This window comes from Macaca fascicularis, chromosome 11 (assembly GCF_037993035.2).
Source record: "Macaca fascicularis isolate 582-1 chromosome 11, T2T-MFA8v1.1".
Lineage (NCBI taxonomy): Eukaryota > Metazoa > Chordata > Mammalia > Primates > Cercopithecidae > Macaca > Macaca fascicularis.
Genome location: NC_088385.1, coordinates 122,935,221 through 122,959,652, shown reverse-complemented (window position 1 = coordinate 122,959,652; position 24,432 = coordinate 122,935,221). Strand labels below are relative to the sequence as shown.

At 39.3% G+C, this 24,432-nt stretch overlaps 1 protein-coding gene across 5 annotated transcripts in view; it reads left to right on the top strand.

Moving 5' to 3' along the window:
* MED13L (mediator complex subunit 13L) overlaps positions 1 to 24,432 on the top strand; it is a 319,228-nt gene that overhangs the window by 268,629 nt on the left and 26,167 nt on the right. For 4 of the 5 annotated variants that reach the window (XM_005572338.5, XM_045366652.3, XM_045366654.3 and 1 more), the window contains 10 exons: positions 219 to 444; positions 1,446 to 1,551; positions 1,864 to 1,988; positions 4,770 to 4,869; positions 10,892 to 11,112; positions 11,443 to 11,648; positions 16,292 to 17,229; positions 21,313 to 21,492; positions 22,106 to 22,329; positions 24,222 to 24,414. In XM_005572338.5, coding sequence (XP_005572395.1) covers positions 219 to 444; positions 1,446 to 1,551; positions 1,864 to 1,988; positions 4,770 to 4,869; positions 10,892 to 11,112; positions 11,443 to 11,648; positions 16,292 to 17,229; positions 21,313 to 21,492; positions 22,106 to 22,329; positions 24,222 to 24,414 — 2,519 coding nt within the window. The remainder of the gene's footprint in view (positions 1 to 218; positions 445 to 1,445; positions 1,552 to 1,863; positions 1,989 to 4,769; positions 4,870 to 10,891; positions 11,113 to 11,442; positions 11,649 to 16,291; positions 17,230 to 21,312; positions 21,493 to 22,105; positions 22,330 to 24,221; positions 24,415 to 24,432) is intronic. The other variant, XM_045366651.3, reaches the window with a different exon arrangement.

Sequence of the window (24,432 nt, the reverse complement as noted above, 5' to 3'; positions counted from 1 at the left end):
GGACTCAGAGACAAAAACATACATTCTTGACAAAGTATACTAATTTTTATTTAATCATGAATATAAACTGTAAAAGCAAATAACTATATTGGTGAATTTTTAGTTGTTTTTACAAAAAGTTTAAGCTTTGTAAATGCTTTAAGTCAAATGCTTTTTTTTTTTTAAAGAAACTGATTTAACCTTGTTTATCTTGTTTAAATTGTCATTTTGTCTTTTAGACTCTTAGCACAACCTAACAAACGGTTTAAAATCTGGCAAGACAAACAGCCCCAGATGCAGCCACTCCACTTCCTTGACCCATTGCCTCTATCGCAACAACCTGGAGACAGTTTGGGAGAAGTGAATGACCCATATACCTTCGAAGATGGTGACATAAAATACATCTTTACAGCCAACAAGAAATGCAAACAAGGGACGGAGAAAGATTCCCTGAAAAAGAATAAGGTACCATTTAACAGAGAGAGAGTCCAGCATGGTGTGGGTTTCTATCTATGTCAGTACAACATGTGTGGGAAGACTTTGGAGGCAGAACGTTTGAGATAGTCTTGCCTGATTGCTCTGTCCCCATATTCATGCTCTTGGTACTATTGTATTGAACAGCGTATTGTTCCTTTTTATGTCATGGCTCACCTTTGTTTAAAAGTCAGCCGAACATAAATGAAGCCTCATATTTTCCAGACTATAGCTTGTACAGTGCATGTTTCCTCTCATATGCTAATTCTTGTTGGCCTATGCTCCCTATTTCTTTTAAAATATTATTCAAAAGTACCCAAAATGTAAAGGAAAAAATGTTGGTAACAGTATGTATATACAGTTTATCGAGCGCTTCTTATCCTTATTGTGCCAAGCGCTATACCTATGTATTCTCTGGATTAACATCAACTCTACCCATAGACTATCAGTATTAATTTTACTGGTTTCATCATCATAAAAATGAGTACTGGTTGTGTCTGCTGTCTTTAATTTTAAATTTTCAGACATTCTAAAATACTGGGCCATTGAAATAGGTATTCTTGAGAATCAAGGAAGTAAGACAATTATAAGAGGCCAGTATGGTTCAGGGGAATGCTTTTTAGATTGTTTTATACTGATCTCCCTAGATCCAGACAGCTGAATCTATAATTTAGCATCTAAAATGTTGTTAAAGGCAGCTTTTAACACCATGGCAGGTCTGTAATCAACTGCCACCAGTACTGCTTAGACATAAAACACCGATTCACTCAGAATACCCCATAGGATTGAGGGGAAAGTGGGGATCTCATGGTTCTGTTGAAATTCGAGAGAAAGGACCTATCTTTTATTTCCTTTGGTTGCATAGACCATGGTTTATCATACTTGTGCTCATAACAATTTCCATTCTACCCTCTAATTCTTTGTGTTCTCCCTCATATTTCACACTTTGGGTTGGTGTTCATGTGTTTTGTTTGGCTGAATTTATTATACAGTCAGAGGATGGATTTGGTACCAAGGATGTCACTACACCAGGTCATTCCACGCCGGTGCCTGATGGGAAAAATGCCATGTCTATTTTCAGTTCTGCTACTAAAACAGGTGTGTACAATGATTATTTGCCTCACTTGGATTGTTGCTAAAATAAAATGCAAAGGAGATGCTTCTCAATGTAAAATTTTATTCTTATTGTAATAAGAATTTCTTCTCATCTTTAATATATTTTTCATAGTTTGTTTTTCAGTTCCTTTCAAAACTGATAAACATATTTGGAAATAATTATCTCTAAATTTAACTAAAACCGTAGGGAAAAACTCACAGGCAGGTCATGTTCATTGAGATCCGTGTCCTCTCCCCACTCCTTTGCGCTTGGTGGAGTTGTTTATTCTGTGTCTTTTGCCTCCTTTCCTACAGATGTCCGGCAGGATAACGCTGCTGGCAGAGCTGGCTCCAGTAGCCTTACGCAGGTAACAGATTTGGCACCTTCCCTGCATGACTTAGACAACATCTTTGATAATTCTGATGACGACGAACTTGGGGTGAGTTTGCCAGAGCTACATACACAAAAATTTTGCTACGTGAAAGGACTTTATGTCAGTGTTGTAGTATTTCCTTATAGTTTGGTCTCCTGAATTTGGGGGCTCTTATTTCGGGTTCTGAATGTTCTTTTTAAATGTCTGTATACTGGAGTCTAGTCACGCTGTATAAAAAAAAGTTTGTATACTTGGAAAACATTGTAAAGGTTATTAGCGTAGTTTATCCACCTCTAGAGTTTTGTTCATTGAAGGATCTTTTTCATTAGTGTATTCCAGTTGTACATATTAAAATCTTTCCCATTTATTTTAATAAATTCTTCTAAATATCACAGGACCACTAGAAATGTATTATGTTGTCCCTTAGGTTTGATTTTTAAAGTAATGCCCATATAACTTTTTTTCATCTAATAAGTCAGAGGTTAGATATGCAAATATGATTTATACTTTTTCAGATCATGGCATCATTATAGGGGAATAGAATTTATATACATAGAAGTTAAATAATTCAAGGCAGCGTATGATTAAAATGACAGAGAAGAATAATTATTATAATCCTTTGGAGATCAGCTGAAATAAGAGTCAGGAAATGTGTGTTCTCGTCCTCCTAACCAACTCTGTACCTTTGGGCAAATACAAGTGTCTGTTTTTTCTGGGAGACCTAGAGATGAATAAGATAGGCTCTGTTTTCAGAAAGCTCAGCTTATTAGTTATTTTTCTTTCATTTATTCACTTATCTACCTCCATATTCATCCATTTTACATACATTTGTTAATTGATGGTTAAATCCTTTGTGGTGGTACTAAGGCTAATAATTGAGGTTATAAAGATGATTAAATTACCACCCTTATACTTGAGAGACTCACAGACGTAAGGAGAAATGGCACATAGAGTTGTAGTATACTTATTGCTGTGAGTACAGTAATAGACCTGAATCTGAAGTTGCTGGACAGTCAGGTACGAAGTGATGGGAACAGTGTTTAAGTTAAGGCTTGAAAGTTAAGTAGGAAACATTTCTAAAGCCCATTCTAATTTTAAAATAAAATGTATCTAACAGATATTATACACCATTACTGTTATAAGTACTTAGAGGATGAGGAGATCATAATGGCCTGGGAGAATGGGTTGTACTTGAAATGTGGAAAGACTGGGGTCATTGAGAGGAATGGGGGAGGGACATTAGTTTAAGTGTGGAGTGAGCTTTGATTAAGCAACAAAAATGAACTAGATTAGCTTTCAGGGATAAGGAGCAGACCATTGGTCTGTTTTTTTGATGATGGTTAGAGACTGATAGGTCTAGGAAAGTTTTGAATTTTAAACTTTATCAATATGCATTCCTCTGAGGGCTACTGAGTATAGAACTGAACTGGCAGAAGGGCTGTTTTTTTTTTGGCGGGGGGGTCTGATCTACAGAAAGCAGGAATCCTCTAATCTGGTAACTTTTGTTGGATTAGAACACTAGAATCTGAATTTATACAGTGGCTACATGAAGGAAAAGGACATGACAATGTGAAAAACTCTGGTAGAAGAAATGACTCATTTCTTCATTGCTGATCCAGGCATTGAATTTGACTATCCACCAGAGGCCAAGTGCTGCCTGGGTTTGGTTTTAAAGATCCAGAGGGTTAGGATAGGTGCTTTGGCAGTGGTGATGGGAATCAAATATGAAAAGAAAAGGAGGTACAAGTCAAAGGAGGAGAAAAAATGGAACAGAGCAAGCATTGTGGAGTGGCCTGCCTGATCTGTTCATGGCCACCGTCTTGGTAATTGTTTCTGCTCTGGGCCACTGAACGTATTCTTTGTATAAATTATGATTTACTGTTAGGCTTAATGAGGAAATGTTTAACTGTTGGGAATATATTTGTAGTAATACTAACATACAAAGGAGAGAATTGGACATTTTCAATCAAATTTTCATTTCTCTGAGTGTTTTTGCTTTACTCTGATTTTTAATCAGGCATTTAATCACATGAGCAGTTTACCTTAGAATATATTGCTAATCCATCTTACTACTTGTAAATGGAGTTGGGAGGCTATTGGCTGAGTTGTCATCTCAAGTGTCTTTGAATTTAATTTTAATTTTACGTTTTAATGTTGTGACATTGTATAAGTTTAAATAAAAGGCCTTCTATTTGTAAAAATCATTTTTGCTTTATTTTATATTTTATTTTAATTCATCACCAATTTAATGTTAAAGATAATCTTGCGCAATAATGCACTTGGTTTGTTTTTGAATAATAGAGAAAAACCTCTTCTGAATATTTTAATAATTTTACAAAATAAGGTTTTTTTTGTGAAGATCAATTTTGATATTTTGATAGTTATTTTTTGTAACTAGGTACAAAAGATACATAGTTTGTTGTGATAAATGAAAAAAAAAACAGATTTGGAGGGCTTGGGCTTGAGATTATGCCTTTTAGCTGCCTGCTTCCAAGTATAAGGGAAACCAGATCAATTGTCAGTTACTACTGGAGGCACCACCCTAATGTAACACTGTGTCTGTGAAAACTGACTTGGGAGGGAAGAATTGTTTAAGGTCTGCAAGCTCTCCTTTGGTGGCACAATCTGCCCTCACAAGATCCATTCAACTCACTACTCACTGTTTCTTACACTTGATAAGCTTGTAACCATCTCCTTTGTTTCACTATCTGTTGGTATTTCCAGAAGTTCAGCTGGTAAACGCTTCTACCAAGAGGCATCTGCCAATAGACATACATTAGGAAATACTTGAGTGCTGCCATACTTACATACACATCACTCTGTTTTAATAACATCATCTGTTCTTAGGCTGTATCACCTGCTCTGCGCCCATCAAAAATTCCTACAGTTGGGACAGAAGACCGACCTCTTGGGAAGGATGGAAGAGCTGCTGTTCCTTATCCACCAAGTAAGTAGAGAAACTTGACCGAGCCATTGTGGCTCGCTGCCTATATATAACTTAGATATAATATGCTCATACTCAGTGGTGCTTTATCTTTATCTGAAATTCCCCTTCCTTTTGGCAGAATTCTAACTGTGAATTAAAACCTGTACAAATTGGTGTTCTGAGATGGCAGGCAGCTAATCATATACAGAAACCGTCTTAATTTGAATTCCTTTCCTTTGTTTTCCAGTTAAGAATTAGCTTTTTATAACTTAAAATGTAGAAAAACACGTTTCAGGTTTGTTTTTCTAATAGTCCTTTCCTAGTAGAATAAATGCTGCACAAGTGATTTTTCAAACTGGTAGTCTATTATAAGACTGTGTAAAATGTTTGTTTTTATAAATGTAATTCACTCAGGGATATTGGATATTTGATTTCAATCATCCTTTTCAAGATGCATACTGAAGTTTTTGTGTTTCCTTTTGAGATCAACTAGTTTTATTATATATGCTGACAAAGAGAGGAACCTCCTTTTTTCGAGTATATTCTTTGCCCTAAGAAACCACATCATTCTACAAGAGAAAAGAAAGTCAGGGTAGCTTATGTGGATACTCTGAAGCAGAAACATAATTCCATTGCAAATCATTCTTTAACACCTTCTCATTAACTTCAGCTGGTAATGAGAACAAATTGAGGGGAAAAACCACCATGTCATAGGGATGAGTCAAAAAGCTTTATGAACCTATAAATGTAGTGCTGATTTACTCAAATCTAGAAGTAGGAAGTATACAGAGATTGGATTTTGACAGCTTTAGTGGATCCATAGCTTTTTAAAATATGCAAAGCTTTCTCAAGCATGACATGGGTGAAAATGAATAATGATAGCCAGCCAGTTGCTGTAGTTTTTTAAATTAAACATTTTTCTTGTTTTATTACTCTGCACTGCAGAATTTCACAAACACGGAACATCACAGATTGAAAGAAACAGTATTAAAATAGGTGTGTGTAGGTCAGATGTTTTTCCTCTTTGAATCAATTGATCATTTACTCTTTCTGTCATGACATGATACCTAGCGATGTGAAATGTTAGAATGTCTGGTAACTCAGCCAAGGCTTTACACTCACAGACATCCTGCTAGTTAGCGGCATTGCGCAGTGAAGTATATTGTGTGCTCTATCCTTTTTCTCATTTCTATCCAAAAAAGAATTATTTCAAAAAGAAGCTACTCAAAATTTAAAATTTTATGATAAAGTACACGTTATAAAAATGAATGAATTTGAAATGTAGCACAGAATATTAACACCAGGAAAACCCAGATATGCAAGAATCCAGAGGATCGTTTTAATGTGTACAAAGCATATATATAAATATGTATTTGTGAGAGCATATGTATTTGTGGGATGGGGTGGGGGAGTCAGGGGAACACACAGTATTTCCTCCCAAGAAATGACAATGAAAATAGCCTGGCAAGATATTTTAATCTCAGCAAAAGCTTTTTGGGCACTGAGGTGGGAAGACAAATGTATTATAAAAGTTAATGTCGGCCGGCCGCGGTGGCTCACACCTGTAATCCCAGCACTTTGGGAGGCCGAGGCGGGCGGATCACGAGGTCAGGAGATCGAGACCATCCTGGCTAACACGGTGAAACCCCGTCTCTACTAAAAATACAAAAAATTAGCCAGGCATGGCGGCGGGCACCTGTAGTCCCAGCTACTCAGGAGGCTGAGGCAGGAGAATGGGGTGAACCCGGGAGGTGGAGCTTGCAGTGAGCGGAGATCGTGCCACTGCACTCCAGCCTGGGTGACTGAGCAAGACTCCATCTCAAAAAAAAAAAAAAGTTAATGTCTTTCCTGTAATCCCAGCTACTTGGAATGCTGAGGCAGGAGAATCGCTTGAACCCAGGAGGCAGAGGTTGCAGTGAGCCGAGATCACACCACTGCACTCCAGCCTCGGCGACAGAGCAAGACTCCGTCTCACAAAACAGAAACAAAGCAAAATTAATGTCTAGAACATTAATTCTAGACATTAATTCTACTGTCCAGTAGAAATGCAAAGCCAGCCACAAATGAGAGCCACATGTGCAATTTCACATTTTCTAGTGGCTATTTAAAAAAATTAATAATATACAGTATTTTATTTAAGGATTCAAAATATTATTTTTACATGTAATTAGTATAAAATTATTGCAGCATTTCACTTTTTTTATAAAAATATAATATGTAATGGTTGTACGTATTTTACCTTTTTTTTTTTTTGTATGAAGTCTTTGGAATACAGTGTATGTTTTACACATGCAACCCATCTCTATTTGGTCAAGCCCCATTTTGGGTGCTCAGTAGCCACATGTGGCCAGTGGATATTGTGTTGGAACGCATAGGTTCCTAATTATTCATTTGTGAATGTAATGCTGAAGACAGCAACAAACAGTGACAAATAGGTTTACTTTAGTATGAAGTTTATGTTAAGGTAGTATTGTGTTATAGTAAAAACATGTTTTTATTAGATTTTATTATTAACCACTTTCTTACAAATTTTTGTATTTGAAAGCACATTAGTTTAAAGTATGAGTCTTTGAATAGACAAAAGGAAAGAGTTGAATTTTGGGGTTGGTTCATTTATTTTCCAAGAGTCCTTACTGTTTGGAAGGGACTTGGGCATATGCTCTGGGGTGAGGAGAACACTAAGAAATCAGTGATGCTGCTTTGTTGGAGGTCTTCCATCCTGTGCATGAATACATGAAGTGCTGGGCAGGAGCAGGTGGGTGTCTTATGAGTTCCCGCTGAAGTGCAGAGGTCTTGCAGGCTCGGCAGGATGGGAGAAAGCAGAGCACTGTGGGTGGCACAGCTCACCTGCAGTCCGTCCTGGTGGCTGTTTCCACCCTTGCTTTAGCCATTTTCTGGGAAGAAAATTGAACAGACAAATCATGTTTCTATTTTGGAGGACCAAAGTGTTTCTTGGAGTCTCAGTGTTCTTTCTGCTTTACCCACTTTTGAGTCCAGTTCCCTTTGATCATCTTAGGGTCATATATTTTCAGAAATTCCCATAACTTGACAGTAGTTCCATCTTTTTCCAATCCAGGTTTGGGAGGGAGAATTAATTTGTACTAACTTCATCATTTACTGAATGTTTAGATGTTCGCAGGAAAGTGTTCACTTCTGAGCATACATTATCTCATTTAATATGCTCAAAAAATATGAAGTAGATTTTTTTCCCATTTTACAGATTAGGAAAATGAAGCGAGACAGACTGAGTCTTCCTTAAGAATATCTGATAGTAAGAACGATAAAGACCACTTTGTAAAGTGTCTCTCTCGGAGGTAGAATTTCATCTCTGCTTTTTTGTGTGTTTTCTGTTTACCTTTGGTAAAAATTAACAGGGTGGCTGAGGCTTTGAAAACTGAGATATATGCATGCATTCGGGAAGATCAAAGAAGTCAGCTAACCCTAAGTCGGTGGAAATGCTTTTACTATGTTTCTTAGAGGAAATGTAAAAACAAATTTAATAGAACTATTTTTTTTTTTTTTTTTGCAAAATTTTGTGTCATATCAGGATACTTGTAAGTAAAAAAAAGGCTATGTTTAATCTCACCCTTTTAACTTAAAGAGAATTTATACAATTTCTCTACTTCACAAAGAGCTACATTGGCTATTAAGATTTATGGCAATGTGACTTTGAAGATTTTGTGAAGCAGAATTAATGTTTTAAAATATAACACAAATTATGTTACAGTTTTGTAGTAGCTGTTCTTCGGCTTGGGAGGAGGAATAGGGACTAAAGGTTAAAGGTGATGGATTTATTTCAAGTGTAGATGAACTTTTTTTTTTTTTTTGAGACAGAGTCTTGCTCTTTCACCGAGGCTGAATTGTGGTGGCAAAATCTCGGCTCACTGCGATCTCCGCCTCCTCAGTTCAAGAGATTCTTGTGCCTCAGCCTCCTGCCAGCATGCCCGGCTAATTTTTGTATTTTTTAAGAGACAAGGTTTTGACGTATTGCCCAGACCGGTCTCGAACTCCTGACCTCAAATGATCTGCCTGCCTTGGCCTCCCAAAATGCTGGGATTATAGGTGTGAGCCACCCCACCTGGCCTCCAGTGTAGACTAACTTTATATTAAAGATCTTGACTTTGTTTTAAAGAAAACTTACTGATCTGGTTCCTGCTACATTTGAAGTCCTGTTTTTCCACCTCAGAATGTATCGGTTATGTAGGGTCTCCGATAGTTCTCTGCCAGTTTCTTGTTTGGCTTGGCTCCTGTTTCTACTTCTATAAATTTTTAAGGTGCCTTGAAGATCAACTTGGGATTTTTGGAGTTTTTACTTCTGCTTTTTTTTGGAAGCAGCAGGTACTTTTTGTGTGTAATGAAATCAGATACAGATTCCTGTTACAGAAAATAAGTAGCTGTGGAGCATCGCTAATGGAAATGAATATTTGAATTAACAACCCTGCTGTCTGGCCTCTCCCTCTCCTTATTTTGCAAATAGCTCCACAGGCCAAGAGAGGCTAAAGGATTTAGGATTATACACTTGTTTCACTTAGAAACACAGTAAAGATTATGTAATCCAGAAGTTCTCACCTTTTCTTCTGCCTCCATATGCTGAGATGTTTGAAAGCTTTCCTCTCTCCCCACAAACGAAGCAAAGCAAGTAGGCCCGTTGAGAATCAGCCATCTAGCACTGCCTTCCCTGTTAGATGAAGGAACCGAGGCCCCAAGGGAGGAAGTGACCTGACCACGGCAGAGCTATGTCCCCAGCACCTGGACTGTGTAGCCCGGAGCACAGCATGGTACAATGTACATTTACAGACATAATGTACATGGTACGGTTGCTCAGTGTTAATTTCTAATTTGGAGCTAGGAGTCAGATCTTAGTCGATTCAGTGGTTATTATTGGTCTGTTTAAATCTTGAAGTTGGAAAGAGCAATAGGATACGAAACTGGTACATTAAATCACTGATTTAAAAACCTGTGGCTCCAAACTTACAAAATTTGCTGCATAGGCCACCCCCTAGTGGCCAAATTTTACAACTACAACTTGCTTTTCATTAGGTCTCCTTTTTAAGAATCAGTGCCTTAATGAGCTACTGTAGTGATAATTTTTTACTACAGGTGTATTAAAGGAATTTTTTTTTTTAACAAAGGAGTTCAGAATTGCTGTTTTAAGTGTTTCTTAAAAGAAACTATGAAGTTTGATTTTAATACCTGTCTGGAAAAAATATGGAACTGTTTCCCCAAAAGAGCAGCTGTGAATTTCACCAAAAGAGCAGCTGTAAGTGTAGTGGATTTGTCAAACTAGCTGAGTAATCCTCTTATATATAAACCACAAGTCTGGCTCCAAACAATTTTTATTTTTTGTAATATTTTATGCATACTTGCAAGCAGGGATAGAACTTTAGTAGTGGTAACTATCTAATTGCCTCCACTTTGTTTAATTTCTCTACTTAGACTTTTCAGGGAGTCAGTTGTTGGAAGAAAAAGGTAAGTTATGTAGACTGTTCACTGAATTAATGTGAAGCCAGACCATAAAACATCAAGAAGTTGGTGATAAAGACCAAAAAAAGTCCAGGCTCAGTGGCTCACACCTGTAATCCCAGCACTTGGGGAGTCCGAGGCAGGCGGGTCACTTGAGCCCAGGAGTTCGAGACCAGCCTAGGCAACATGGTAAAACCCTGTCTCTACTAAAAATACAAAAATTAGCCAGGCATGGTGACACATGCCTATAGTCCCAGCTACTTGAGAGACTGAGGCACAAGAATTGCTTGAACGCTGGAGGCAGAGGTTACAGTGAGCCAAGATCGCACCACTGCATTCCAGCCTGGGCGACACAGTGATACTTTGTCTCAAGAAACAAAGCGAAACAAGACCCAGAAAAAGGTAATTCTCTGCTGATGGCCTTCTTCTTAGAGACTTCCATTATTAATATTCTTTTGTGAACTGATGTGATCATTTAATTAGCACTATTTTTTGTGCCAAACAGTGTGCCTGCCTATAAACTAGGACTTTTTAGAAGCCCTTCCTATTAAACACAATTTTTTTATTTTCTTATTTTTAGCAGTTGCAGACTTGCAAAGGATGTTTCCCACTCCACCATCGTTGGAACAGCATCCTGCATTTTCTCCTGTGATGAATTATAAAGATGGGATCAGCTCAGAGACAGTGACAGCGTTAGGCATGATGGAGAGCCCTATGGTCAGTATGGTTTCAACACAACTCACAGAATTCAAAATGGAAGTGGAGGATGGATTAGGAAGTCCCAAGCCTGAGGAAATTAAGGTAATATTCAGTATGTTAACATTTCCAGGGCAGAGCGGTTTCCAAGTGGATTCATGTACATCTGCTTTAAAATGGCGTATCATCTATGTGCCATATATACATAAGTTCCTAAGGACCCTTTTAATTAGAACATGAGGCACACCAGTGAGCATATTAAATAGTGTGTTTTGATTGATTTAACATTTCTGTGTTAGCATTTTCTAGTGATCAAAGGAGAGAAATACTGAAAAACGATCATTTTGGTTGCTGTTTTTATGATAGCACTATGCCACTGTAGTGTGTTCTACAGAGTTTACCAGTATTAACACTGACCCCACTTTGTTGTCATAGGACTTTTCATATGTGCACAAAGTTCCATCCTTTCAACCTTTTATGGGATCCTCCATGTTTGCTCCACTGAAGATGTTGCCGAGCCATTGTTTGCTACCTCTGAAGATACCTGATGCCTGTCTGTTTCGGCCTTCATGGGCAATTCCTCCTAAAATTGAACAACTGCCCATGCCCCCTGCAGCCACTTTCATTAGAGATGGCTACAAGTATGTATAGGCATTGTGTCATTTACTTGCCATATTTGATGGAATTTTTATCTTAACTAAGTGTTTGTTAAAAATGATAACAAGGTCCGGGCGTGGTGGCTCATGCCTGTAATCCCAGCACTTTGGGAGGCCGAGGCGGGCAGATCACTTGAGGTCAGGAGTTTGAGACCAGCCTGGCCAACATGATGAAACCCTGTCTCTACTAAAAATACAAAAAATTAGCTGGGCTTGGTCGCGGGAATCTGTAATCCTACCTACTCGGGAGGCTGAGGCAGGAGAATCGCTTGAACCCAGGTGGTGGAGGTTGCAGTGAGCCAAGATCACGCCACTTCTCTCCAGCCTGGGTGACAGAGTGAGACTCTGTCTCAGAAAGAAAAAAAAATGATGACAAGTAGCTTATCATTTGAAACTTCCTTTATTGGTCATTCATATTTTTGTGCAAATTATTTTGTGCTGGAAAATGTGCATTATTTTCTAAATGAAATTTTGTATACAGACAGTCCCTGACTTACAATGGATTTACTCAGGAGTTTTTGACTTTATGATGATGTAAAAGTAATACACATTCAGGAGACGCTGTACTTCAAGAACCCATACAACCATTCTGTTTTTCACTTTCAGTACCGTATTTGATAAATTACACGAGATACTCCGCACTTGATTGTAAAACAGGCTTTGAGTTAGATGATTTCCCCAATGGTGGGCCAATGTAAGTGTTCTGAATATGTTGAAGACAGGCTAGCACCAGGTGTGGTGGCTCACACCGCAATCCCAACACCTTGGGAGGCCGAGGCAGATGGGTTGCTTGAGCTCAGGAGTTTGAGACCAGCCTGGGCAAATGGCGAAACCCTGTCTCTACAAAAAATACAAAAATTTAGCTGGGCATGATGGCGTGTATCTATAGTCCCAGCTACTTGGGAGGCTGAGGCAGGAGAATCACTTGAACCCACGAGGCGGAGGTTGCAGTGAGCTGAGATTGCACTACTGCACTCCAGCCTGGTCGACCGAGTGAGACCCTGTCACAGAAACAAAGATAGGCTAAACTATGATGGAATCAGTTTTCCCTGTGACAAATAATTTCTTAATAAATAAAGTGATTCGAATGATATGAAAGACCACAAATTCAGATTTCTGCTGTGGTCAGGTAAGCAGCATATAGATGAAGTGGACAGGGTAAATGCAAAAGCGTTGGTACTACTGATGCTCAGCACCATTGTGGGTGACAAGAGGAGAAGCAAGTGAAGTCTAGTGTGAAACCCCATTTAAAGGGATGTTTGCTATTCAAGTGCAGAGGGTTGTTGTCAGGCAGGACTGGGGTCATTGTGGTCAGATCTTGCTGTTTTTGAGGGTCACTTGAAATCTGGATTTTTGTATGTTTTCCTTTCTTTAAAATGTTGTCAGCTAATAGAAAGTTAAGCTTAAGGAACTAATAATACAAATTTGTGGTCCCACCTCAGCCTGTGGGCTGCAAGTTTGTGACCTTCTGTAAAATCATCCTGATGAAGTTAATTTTAATGTTACAACAAGGCTTCCTGCTTGTGTATATAAAGTCAGTGTCAGAAAGAAAAACTGTGACAGAAAAGTACAGAGGAATCCTAGACTTAGGAAGCTACAGTTACTGTATTATAATACTGAAATTCCTGCATTGTAAAAATTATATGCATGACCTTAAATGACCATTTTACATGGGTCTTCCCTTTAAAATGAAGTAATCCTGCTCTGCCTCCCACACAGGACTTTCACAGTGCTTCAGCAACTAGTGATTGTAGAAGTACCATGGAAATAACAATGCACCAGCAATATAAAGAGCGTGCTGAAAGGCACCCTGAGCACCTGGCTGGTGTGCTGCTGCTGTGCTCCAATCGTACTCTAGCTTACTCAGCTAGATCCTGGCACAACACAGCTGGAACACCTTGGTGCACGCATAAGGGGTTAGCTTAGCACATACAGTTGCTAATAAATGACATAGCAGTTTTAAGAACCCATTCAACAGTTTAATCTCTTTCATGCATACAGGTTTCCCCAAAAAGGTCACATGCAAGCTTTTGCTGTATAATGGCTTAAATAATTTAGGTCATTATTTAGATCTATTACATCTTTCATTTGCCATCCCAAAGATTCTTTGTGTTCTTAACTGGCTCTATTAGTACAACCTTATGTGATGAAGGTTTTGTTTTTGTTTTTGTTTTTGTTTTTTTGGGGTTTTTTTTTTTTTTTGGAGACAAGGTCTCGCTGTGTCACCCGGGCTGGAGTACAGTGGCACAGTTGCAGCTCAATGCAGCCTTGACCTCCTGGGCTCAAGCAGTCCTCCCACATCAGCCTCCTGAGCAGCTGGAACTCTAGGCACGTGCCACCACACCCAGCTAATTTTTATGAAATTTTGTTGTAGAGTTTGTGTCTCTCTATGTTGCCTACACTGGTCCTGAACTCCTGGGTTCAAGTGCTCCTCCTGCCTTGGCCTCCTAAAGTATTGGGATTATAGGCATGAGCTACTGCACCTGGCGTGAAGGTGATTCCTGTCTGCACTGTCCACTATGGCAGTCACCAGCTTCCTGCTGCAGGTGTTGACCACTTGAAATGTGGCTAGTGAGACCAAGACTGAATTGTTTTATGTTAATTAATTTAAATTTAGGACATGGGGACTGGTGGCTACCTTATTGGAACAGTATGTTTCTAGAGTATGTGTAATCCTGCTGTGGTCTCTGCTCGCCATCACCGTGGACTCCTTTGTCACATGCAGTACCCCTGCAATCACTTGCTTATGAGCCACCTTTTGTTTCTCCTTTTCACTTTCAACTCTCCAGCTTCTAGTGTAGGGTTGCTACTCAGTTCATTTTTATTAAATGGGAAAAATCAGATTACAAGATAAACCATTCTTACTACCCAGGGAGCAATTTAATTCTTCAGGTTTTCAGTTAGTACTCATAGTTCCTTTTCTGATCTGAACTGCATAATAATTTTAGGGTTTTGTTGAACAGGAAAATTTGAAAGGAGTCCAATTAAAGATCATTATTACACACTTACTATTTTGGTCTCTAAGAGAGCAGTGATTGCCAATCAAGTTTTTTTTTTTTTTTTAATCTGTACTCAAAGATACTACTGTGCCTCAGATTTAATATTTCTTTACAGTGCCTGATTTGGACTTTTAGGCTGGTAGTTTAGACATAACTAATTAAAAATCACAAGAAAATTATTTGAAGAGACATTTCTTTATGACATTCTTCTTTCACATTTTAAGTAACTGAATATGTAGTTTATTGGAGGAGCATTGGTTTAAGTACAGTATTAATATATATAGAAGAATATTAAGAATTTTTTAAAATCTCTATTCTTTTGATACCTTCTACGTAGAAAAAAAGGACTCATATGCTAATATACATACACATCTAAGAAAGTACAGTCGTCCCTTGGTATCCTTGGGGGATTGATTCCAGGACCCCCTCGGATACCAAAATCTGAAGATGCTCAAGTCCCCTATATAAAATGGCAGAGTATTTGCATATAATTTACACAAATCCTTCTGTATACCTTAAGTCATCTCTGGATTACTCGTAATGCCTGATACAATGTAAATGCTATATAAATGTTGTACTTTACTGTTTTGATTTGTATTTTTTAATTGTTGTATTTTTATTTTGATTTCCCATCTGTATATGGCTGAATCCACAGATGTGGAGCCTGTGGGTATAGAGGGCCAACTGTATATCAAGACAATGTTTTATGATAATGAAACAGCAGAACCTTGCAGTCAGTGTTTTCTGTTCAGCTGTTCCAAAAAGAAGTCACTGCTTATGAGAAAGTAGATACCATAGCCCAATCAGTCTTGGGCAGCTAAAATAATTACACTGTATGCAATGCATAACAGATTGAAAAGTGAAAAATGAAGTGCTTACCACCCCACAGAAAACTGTTGGAAGCTGGAAACTCTGATACACTTCTGTGCAACCACCTAATTAATACTGAGGCCTCTTAGCCGCATATGTAATATTCCTATCAGTTGTAGTATAGTACTGGTAAATGGGCTACCTAAAATGTAATTCCCTCCTGGTCACTCATTACTATAAAAATGTAAGCCTAGATGGGCCTGCATTTTGAAAATTAGAGAAATGTTAAATTTTCATGTGTATTTGATTATAACTACTTTGATAGTATATATAGATTATAGCCTCAGAGAACGAGTACACTGGCAGACTTTCAGATTCAAAAAAAATGACAAAAATGTAATTGCAAATTAGATGGAAATTTCATCCTGTGGTCCTCTAGCTAATTTAGTGTCTGAACTTATAGGTGAAGTTCCATTTAGTAGTTACAACTTTTCAAATGACATTGATCAAACCCAGTGCCATGTTTTCTTACAAAAATAGTAAAAGTTTCTTCAAGAGATTAGGATGAGGATGCTTCTATGTGGAATAAGTAGAAGGAAAGTGCTTTGTTGAATTATTCTTCATACCTTACTACTTCTTTACACACTGCACTGACCTTTGTATCTTTTTTCTTTTAAGAGAAAATTAAATATACCAGTGTATACCAGTGATAGCAGAAACAAACGAGAAACATGCAGTACATGGGTGGGGTGATCGTGTATCTACTTCAACATCTGTGACATGCTGCCATTCCTTACTTGGTGCCTTCTCTTTTTGTAGTAACGTGCCTAGTGTTGGGAGCCTAGCAGATCCAGACTATCTGAACACACCACAGATGAACACACCTGTGACGCTGAACAGCGCTGCCCCAGCCAGCAATAGTGGGGCAGGAGTCCTACCATCTCCAGCAACCCCTCGCTTCTCTGTCCCCACACCACGAACCCCCAGGACCCCAAGAACTCCCAGAGGTGGGGGCACTGCCAGTGGTCAAGGGTCTGTTAAGTATGATAGCACCGATCAAGGGTCACCAGCCTCCACCCCCTCTACTACGCGGCCCCTCAACTCTGTGGAGCCCGCCACCATGCAACCAATTCCCGAAGCCCACAGCCTCTATGTTACCCTGATTCTCTCTGATTCCGTGATGAATATCTTTAAAGACAGAAACTTTGACAGCTGTTGCATCTGTGCCTGCAACATGAACATCAAAGGGGCAGATGTCGGGCTTTACATCCCCGATTCTTCCAATGAGGACCAGTACCGCTGTACCTGTGGGTTTAGTGCGATTATGAACCGCAAACTTGGCTACAATTCGGGACTCTTCCTTGAAGATGAGTTGGATATTTTTGGGAAGAATTCTGATATTGGTCAGGCTGCAGAGAGGCGCTTAATGATGTGTCAGTCCACCTTCCTTCCTCAGGTGGAAGGAACCAGAAAACCCCAGGAGCCACCCATAAGCCTTCTCCTCCTCCTCCAGAATCAACACACACAACCTTTTGCTTCACTGAGTTTCCTGGACTACATTTCCTCTAACAATCGCCAAACTCTTCCCTGTGTAAGCTGGAGTTATGACCGGGTGCAAGCAGATAATAACGATTACTGGACGGAATGCTTTAATGCGTTGGAGCAGGGGCGGCAGTATGTGGATAACCCCACTGGTGGAAAAGTGGACGAAGCTCTGGTGAGAAGTGCCACTGTGCACTCTTGGCCTCACAGCAATGGTAGGTGTCCCAGAACACAAATTTACTTTGAGGAGTATCTTGGTATGATCATAACTTAAAAGCTTTCTTTACTGTATTTGACAAAAAGATTTAATTTCATGTCTTTAGGGGGAAAAAAAGAACCTAAAGTGAGAGCTATGTTTATTTCATCCTAAACTTAAGGACTGGGAGAATGTTTTATATTGAAACACCTTTGGAGAAGAGTAATTGTTTTCTGAAATTTTCCTCTTGTAACTCATAAGTAAGCAGTCCTTGTTGGAAACCTGTGACCGATGAGTGTCAGAGTCGTCAGGAGCTTAGAGACGGATAATTTGCACGCTCTAGCACGCTTAAATCCACCATTCTTCCAGATCAAGTTTCCAAGGAACCTCTTCCAGGAAGCCTTCTACCCATTTGCAGAGTCTCTTCTCCCTTCTCTGTTCCCCCCTCTGTTGCATCTCTTATAACAAAATCACATTTTACTTTGCATTGTGGTTACTGGGACATATAACTGGTTGTATTATTAAAAGTTCCAGTTGACAAACGTTTTCGAAGTTGGATTGTAAGAGTGCCAAGCAACTTGCTATTTCCTTTTCTTATTCATTCACTGCCTAAACTGCAATGCATCATGGGGAATAAAATGGCTACCGAAAGAAACAAGGCACTTGCCCTCATGGACTTTCTGATCTATTCTGGAAGTGGACATTAATTAAATCATTACACAAGTACGCATATTATTACAACCCATTTTATAAGTGATAAAAGCATGGGATAGAGGGGGCACTCTAGGCTGAAGGTCAGAGAAGACTTTGTTGAAGAAGTAGTAACATTTGTTTGGAGATCTCAATGATGAGTACACAATAACTGAGGAAGGAGAATGGGGAGCAAGGCATGTGTCCGAGACGGAAGGTGCTGCAAGTGGGAAAGGCCTTGGTTGGGGCGTTTAGAAGCTGAAGCGAGGTTAGAAGCCAGCAGGGGCTAGATTACAGTGACTCTTTAGAGGCACGCTAGGGGTTGGGTCTTCCTGCTCAAAGCAATAAAAAGTCATTGAAAGATTTTAAGAAGAAACATTGACGTCAGATTTGTGTAGTTAGAAAAGAAAAATAACCGTGTGCACTGGCTGTAATTCTGTGTATGGATTAGAAAATGGCAGGAATGGATTTGGGGAGACTAGGGGGTTATTGAGGAAGACCTAGTAAGAAACAATAGCTTGCCTTAGTGTCCTTTTGAAGATGGAGAAGAAGCGGAATCATTCAAGAGAGGTTTAGGAAGTATTATTGCAGGACTCAATAATGGGTTTAGTTTTGGGGATAAGGGAAAGATAGATGTTAAGGAGGAGCCCCAGATTTGTTACTAGTATACCTGGATAGTCGGTGGTGTTCAAAAATAAGTACACTGGAGGAAGACTATATCTGGAGAGAAAGTTTATAAATTGAGTTATGGAAGTTTGGAAGTTTTAAAGATCCCTTTTGATACATCCAGGTAGAGGTATCAAATAGACTCTTGGGCCTTTTGCTCAGGGGAGAGGGAGTAGTTGGCATATAGATGATAACTTCAATTAAGGGGGCACAGATGAGCTCATTGAGGAGGAGGAGAAAAGTATAGAATGCGAAGAGGGCCTAGTAGAGCTTAGCTAAATTCTGACAGGTATAGGTGAGGCAGAGAAGCATGAGCCTATCAAGGAAGTGGAGAAGGAAAAACCATAGAGGGGCTCTTGGGCTCTTGGAAGCCAGGGGTAGCCAGTGTTTCAAGAAAGAGGAAGTGATCGACAGGCATTAAAATACAAGTGAAGATTTTAAGGTAAGGATTACACATGTCTTCTGACCGTGGTGAGAGCTGTTTCTGTAGAGTGGTGGGAGCAGAGGCCAGACTGGAAGGGTTGTGTGAATGAAGTGGGAACCCTGTTTCTGAACAACTCTCAGTCTTGCAGGGAAGAAAGTTATATAAGATTCTTAAAGTTAGAAGATTCTACAGTTAGAAATCTGAAATAATAAAAAGTATGTCCAGAGGTCGTCAGTAGAGTATGGGGAGTAATGGGTATTTTCTGACTAGGCCAATCAAGGAAGCGTTCATGGAGGTGGAGATGACTAAGGAAGCATTAAAGGGTTGTACTCATTTGTATAACTGCTTAGGTTTAAGCACAGTGCCTTATACTTAAGCAGGCCCTTAATCAGTTTCTAGTAAATGGATTTATGAAGTGAAGAAAATGCAGCCTTTCCCCTAAGAAAAATGTGGATGATCAGCTTGGGTGAGTCCTTTTACTAGATAGGCCTTCAGATGGAAAAGCAGTCTGTGTGCATGAATCAGTGGTGGTGTCTTTCAGGATGAAAAATAGGACATTTTATTGCAGGGGAGGTCTGGATTTCAAATTTTAAGATGCCTAAAAGTACCAGATAATGTAAATGAATGAGATTGGAGACAGATTTGCAAAAGGCAGTGCCTTAAGCTGTCTTTCCAAAACTCACTTTCTCTTTTGCAGGCACAGGAATAGGGTTCATAAGAAACATGCTTGCTTTTAGTTTCCTCAAATCTGTGGTTCTCTTGGTCTGTGATTTCCCACTTTTGGTAGAGCCATTAGTACAAGAAGTATTCACTGTTGTTCTTACTATATGTAAAAAGCAGCACCGGCTGAAGATAAAAGGCAATGAACACTGCGTCAGACTCAGGCAGACAGCAAGACAGGGGCCATGAGGTACCTGCCTGAAGGGGACAGCTGCTCCTCAGCTCCAGCAAGTGGTGATTATGCAGGAATATGGGTCTCTCAGTTCAGGGGAAGCTGGCAATCTAGATTTGTGTATGAAATGTCCTGGAGTGATTTGTTCCACAGTTTAACAAAATATTCTATGGACCACCACTTTGCAACCTATGCTTTACTGATTTAGGGACACATTTGAAAATATCTTAAGAATCCTTAATCATGGCTGGGCGCGGTGGCTCAAGCCTGTAATCCCAGCACTTTGGGAGGCCGAGACGGGCGGATCACGAGGTCAGGAGATCGAGACCATCCTGGCTAACACGGTGAAACCCTGTCTCTACTAAAAAGGGAGGCTGAGGCAGGAGAATGGCATGAACCTGGGAGGCGGAGCTTGCAGTGAGCTGAGATCCGGCCACTGCACTCCAGCCTGGGTGACAGAGCGAGACTCCGTCTCAAAAAAAAAAAAAAAAAAAAAAAAGAATCCTTAATCATCCTGTGTTTCAATTTTAGTTGGCAGATAAATCTTAGATTTCTTTCCATGCCCTTTCCCTAATCAGCCAGAAGAGTAAGAGGAAGGCAAAGTCTTCAGGAATCCAGCTGTGCAGATTCACACCACATCACCTACAGCATAATTAGCTCTTTTGGCAGACCTTGTTAAGAATCTGATGAGCATGATGAACCCTCCATCCTGAGAAAAAAACAATACATATGTCCAAACGTGTTTGCATGGTTTTGCATAGAGTTCAGACAACTTTCAAATTTTAGGTTAAAAATCCCTCCCCAGGGCTACTGCTGGGACTGAAGTCATCTACATTTAGAAGGCAGTGAATCCCATCCATGCCTGCAGAGGGCTTTGGTCTTCAAGGGACTTCAGCTGTGTTTCCCCGTGCCTCTGGCTGCACTGAAGATTGGCTTTCTCTTTATTATGCATCCTGTATTTTGTGAAAATATTTTTACAATTAAGAGCATTTAAAGAGTTTTTAAAAGCTTCTGTTTAAGTTCCATTTTTTCCCACTCATCATATAAACCAAACATTGATATTTGCAAATAAAAGTAATATAATAATTAAGAAACTTGCAGCTGTCTTGTGAAAATCCTTGGAAACAGTTTTACATGGTTTTAAAAAGTCGCACCTATCCATTTTTCCACTTTTAAACAATTCTTCCATTAAACTTTTTTATAGAGAGTAATCCGTTTCTCCTTTTATTATTTTTGATACTAAATTATCAATTATTTTCTCTAATTTAGTAGAAGAATATCTCTCGTCCTGACTCCTATTTCAAATATTTTAGAATCTACTACAGCTAATAACGTTGTTCTGGACTATTAACTGAGGCTTGAGGTGATGGCGAGGAAGAGGAGGGTGCCAGCCCCCTTATCTTCTCTGTCTCTTCTCAATTCTCTTCCAGTGCTGGACATCAGCATGCTCTCCTCCCAGGATGTGGTTCGTATGCTGTTGTCCCTGCAGCCCTTTCTCCAAGATGCCATCCAAAAGAAGCGCACGGGCAGGACCTGGGAGAACATCCAGCATGTGCAGGGACCACTCACTTGGCAGCAGTTCCATAAGATGGCAGGACGGGGAACCTACGGTAGGGTCTTTGTCCTGTTTAAAATTCCTTCTGACTTCAGTGCTGTTCAGTGAAGAGCAGCTTTCGTTACTGTCAAGTCCTTGCTTCACTAACAAAATAGGGGAGTCTTTTTCTTCATGACCATTAAGTTTTATAATCTCTTTGTTTTCCTAAAGTTAATTTTAGAGTTAAGTTTCCTAACACCCTTGGCGTAATCCAGGTCAGTGAGGAAGATAATCCCTAAAAAGTGCATTAGATTCTCCTCATCTTCCCAGTCCTCACTGCATTTTCGTCTGGATGGACTTCTGGGCCAGTTCTGTGTACTTCATCATAGTTAGGATCATAATGCTTATCTTGAAGGGAATGATGTAGCGCTGCTTGGAAGGTTAATTTTAACTTGTTCTAGTCTGCCCTCTGACCTTACTGAACTTTGTAAGCAAATTCCGACTTCATTAAGAGTCCTCATCAGTGACCATTTAATTAGATGATTTGAAAAATACTTTTAAGAATGTCTTGTCAACATGGAGTGACATTTCAGATGCTAGAATTAAGACCAGTGTACCAGGAATTTCAAAATTGTACAGATTGTGGGAAAAACTCTCTAGCACCTTCCTAAACTACAATGTCATTTTAGGTTCAGAAGAATCTCCTGAGCCGTTGCCCATTCCCACTCTGCTGGTAGGCTATGACAAGGATTTCCTCACCATCTCGCCATTCTCCTTGCCATTTTGGGAGAGGCTCTTGTTGGACCCATATGGGGGCCACCGTGATGTTGCCTATATTGTGGTGTGTCCAGAAAATGAGGCCTTGCTCGAAGGAGCCAAAACTTTCTTCAGGGACTTGAGTGCTGTATACGAGGTGAGGAAGTTACTGTGAAAATCACTTTTCATGACTTGGATCCTCTGGTTGTTTCTAGTGATGACTAAATTTCAAGACAAATGTCTTGAAAGTAAATCTCAAAGAAAATTCGCAAACAGGAGGATGAGGAAGAGAATTGAATTGACAAATTTTTCTGGAAGCAAATTGCTTTCCCATCTTGGCTTTATATTTGTTAGATTTAGAAAACATTCCTCTCCCATTCTTACTATACGTCTTAAAATCCCATCAGTTCTCTCTTCTCCATTTATGTGCTAAAAGGTGAAGAATATTGCTCACCAGGGGAAAGTGTGGCAATGTAGAAGATGAGCTTTACAAAAAGAGCACATCTACTCTTTTTATTTATTTATTGGATGGATTGAGGGATAGGGTGAGTGGTGAGAGTTCCTGACAACAGTATAAAAATGTTTCTTTTGAAAATTTCTGAATTGAAACATAAGTTTAATGAATCATGTCCCCGTTGTGTTTTAACACGACATCTTAATACTGAAACTTTGATACTGATTAAAAATATAATGCCTCTAATAATGTAAAAACCAGGCAGATAATTTTACATCTTTAGTATATGAATTCCTATTGCTTTAAACAAATAGAATCATGTCTGTCTTTGAATAATAAGTGCTGCATTTCTTATGCCAAAGTATATATGCACTAAGTTCTTTGTATCTGATACATCTAATGTCTTTGTATTTGGTAAAATGAAATTAATATCTGTAAAGTGTTTAGAACTATGATAGGCACGTAAACATTATGAAAGTGGTTTTAAAGTAAGATTCCAAGCTGAATTCCCAAATATTCCAAAACAGGACATTCATGATCTGTAAATGTATGAGTAGGCAAGGAATAGTAAATTTATGTGTTGCTACAAAGAAATGAGATGCTAACGTGATGTAATGACATCAATTAAGTCACTGAAGGAAGCCCTTGAATACATTCATTTCGGAACAGTGTCTGGTCAGGGGATATATAACACTATTAAATCATAATTAACTGAACATTTGTGTAAGCAGTTTTAAAGCCCAGCCATTCCCTTGAATGGAACCTTCAGCTTAAGTTACAAAATATAAAAACCACTGCCAGATCTTTTTAAGAGGGTGCAGACACTCTTTAAATTTTTCGTAATGACTTCACTAGGGTTGCTCATTCAGCAGTGATTCATACCTCCTTAAGAAGAGTATATACTAGAGGATTTTGTCAGGGCTTAGTAAGCCTTCACTTCATCTACTCCAATAAGGGATAATAATGTGGGCTCTCCTGCTGGTGAACAGGTAGTTTACTTTTTGCAGGTTTATTATATTCCCTGCCATAAGCTCCCATTTAGCGTCATGGAGATTAATAGCAGAATCTCCTTGTCCTATTCACTTTAAAAAAAAAAAAAGTGATCAGCGTACTCACTGCTTCAGTGGCCCCTGCTATTGGTGATCTCCAAATGTCTGTAACAGAACAGATGGCCCATAAAATTTTAATGTTATCTTATGGGAAAACATTATGAGTAGGGATTACTTAGGAGATTTTAGTGGACATATGTCTCAGTCAGCCTACTATGGCAGGAATCTGCTAATTCTTTGTCCGTTAGCAGTCAGGTAGTGTTCAGCAGCCTCCTCTTGTACAGGAGGAATTGGCTTGAGTGAAGAAACTTTGTTTTTTTTTTAGAGAGCCTAGTCCAAGTTTTAGAGAGACAGATAGCAATTTAAGGGTACATTACAATTACCTGAAAGGACCAACTTATAATGTTGCTTTGATTGCATGCAGTAACCCTAAAAGAAAAAGGAAAATGCTTCCATCTGTATGTTAAAGAATCTGCCTTGCTAACCATTGGTACCGAATGAAGGAATGGCCCCTGTTATAACTAATGATCTCGTCTATGGTATCAGATGTGTAGGCTTGGGCAGCACAAGCCCATCTGCAAAGTGCTACGTGACGGGATCATGCGCGTGGGAAAAACCGTGGCACAGAAGCTGACAGATGAGCTTGTGAGTGAGTGGTTTAACCAGCCTTGGAGCGGCGAGGAGAATGACAATCATTCCAGACTCAAACTTTATGCGCAAGTTTGCCGCCATCACCTAGGTAAATGGGAATCTATTT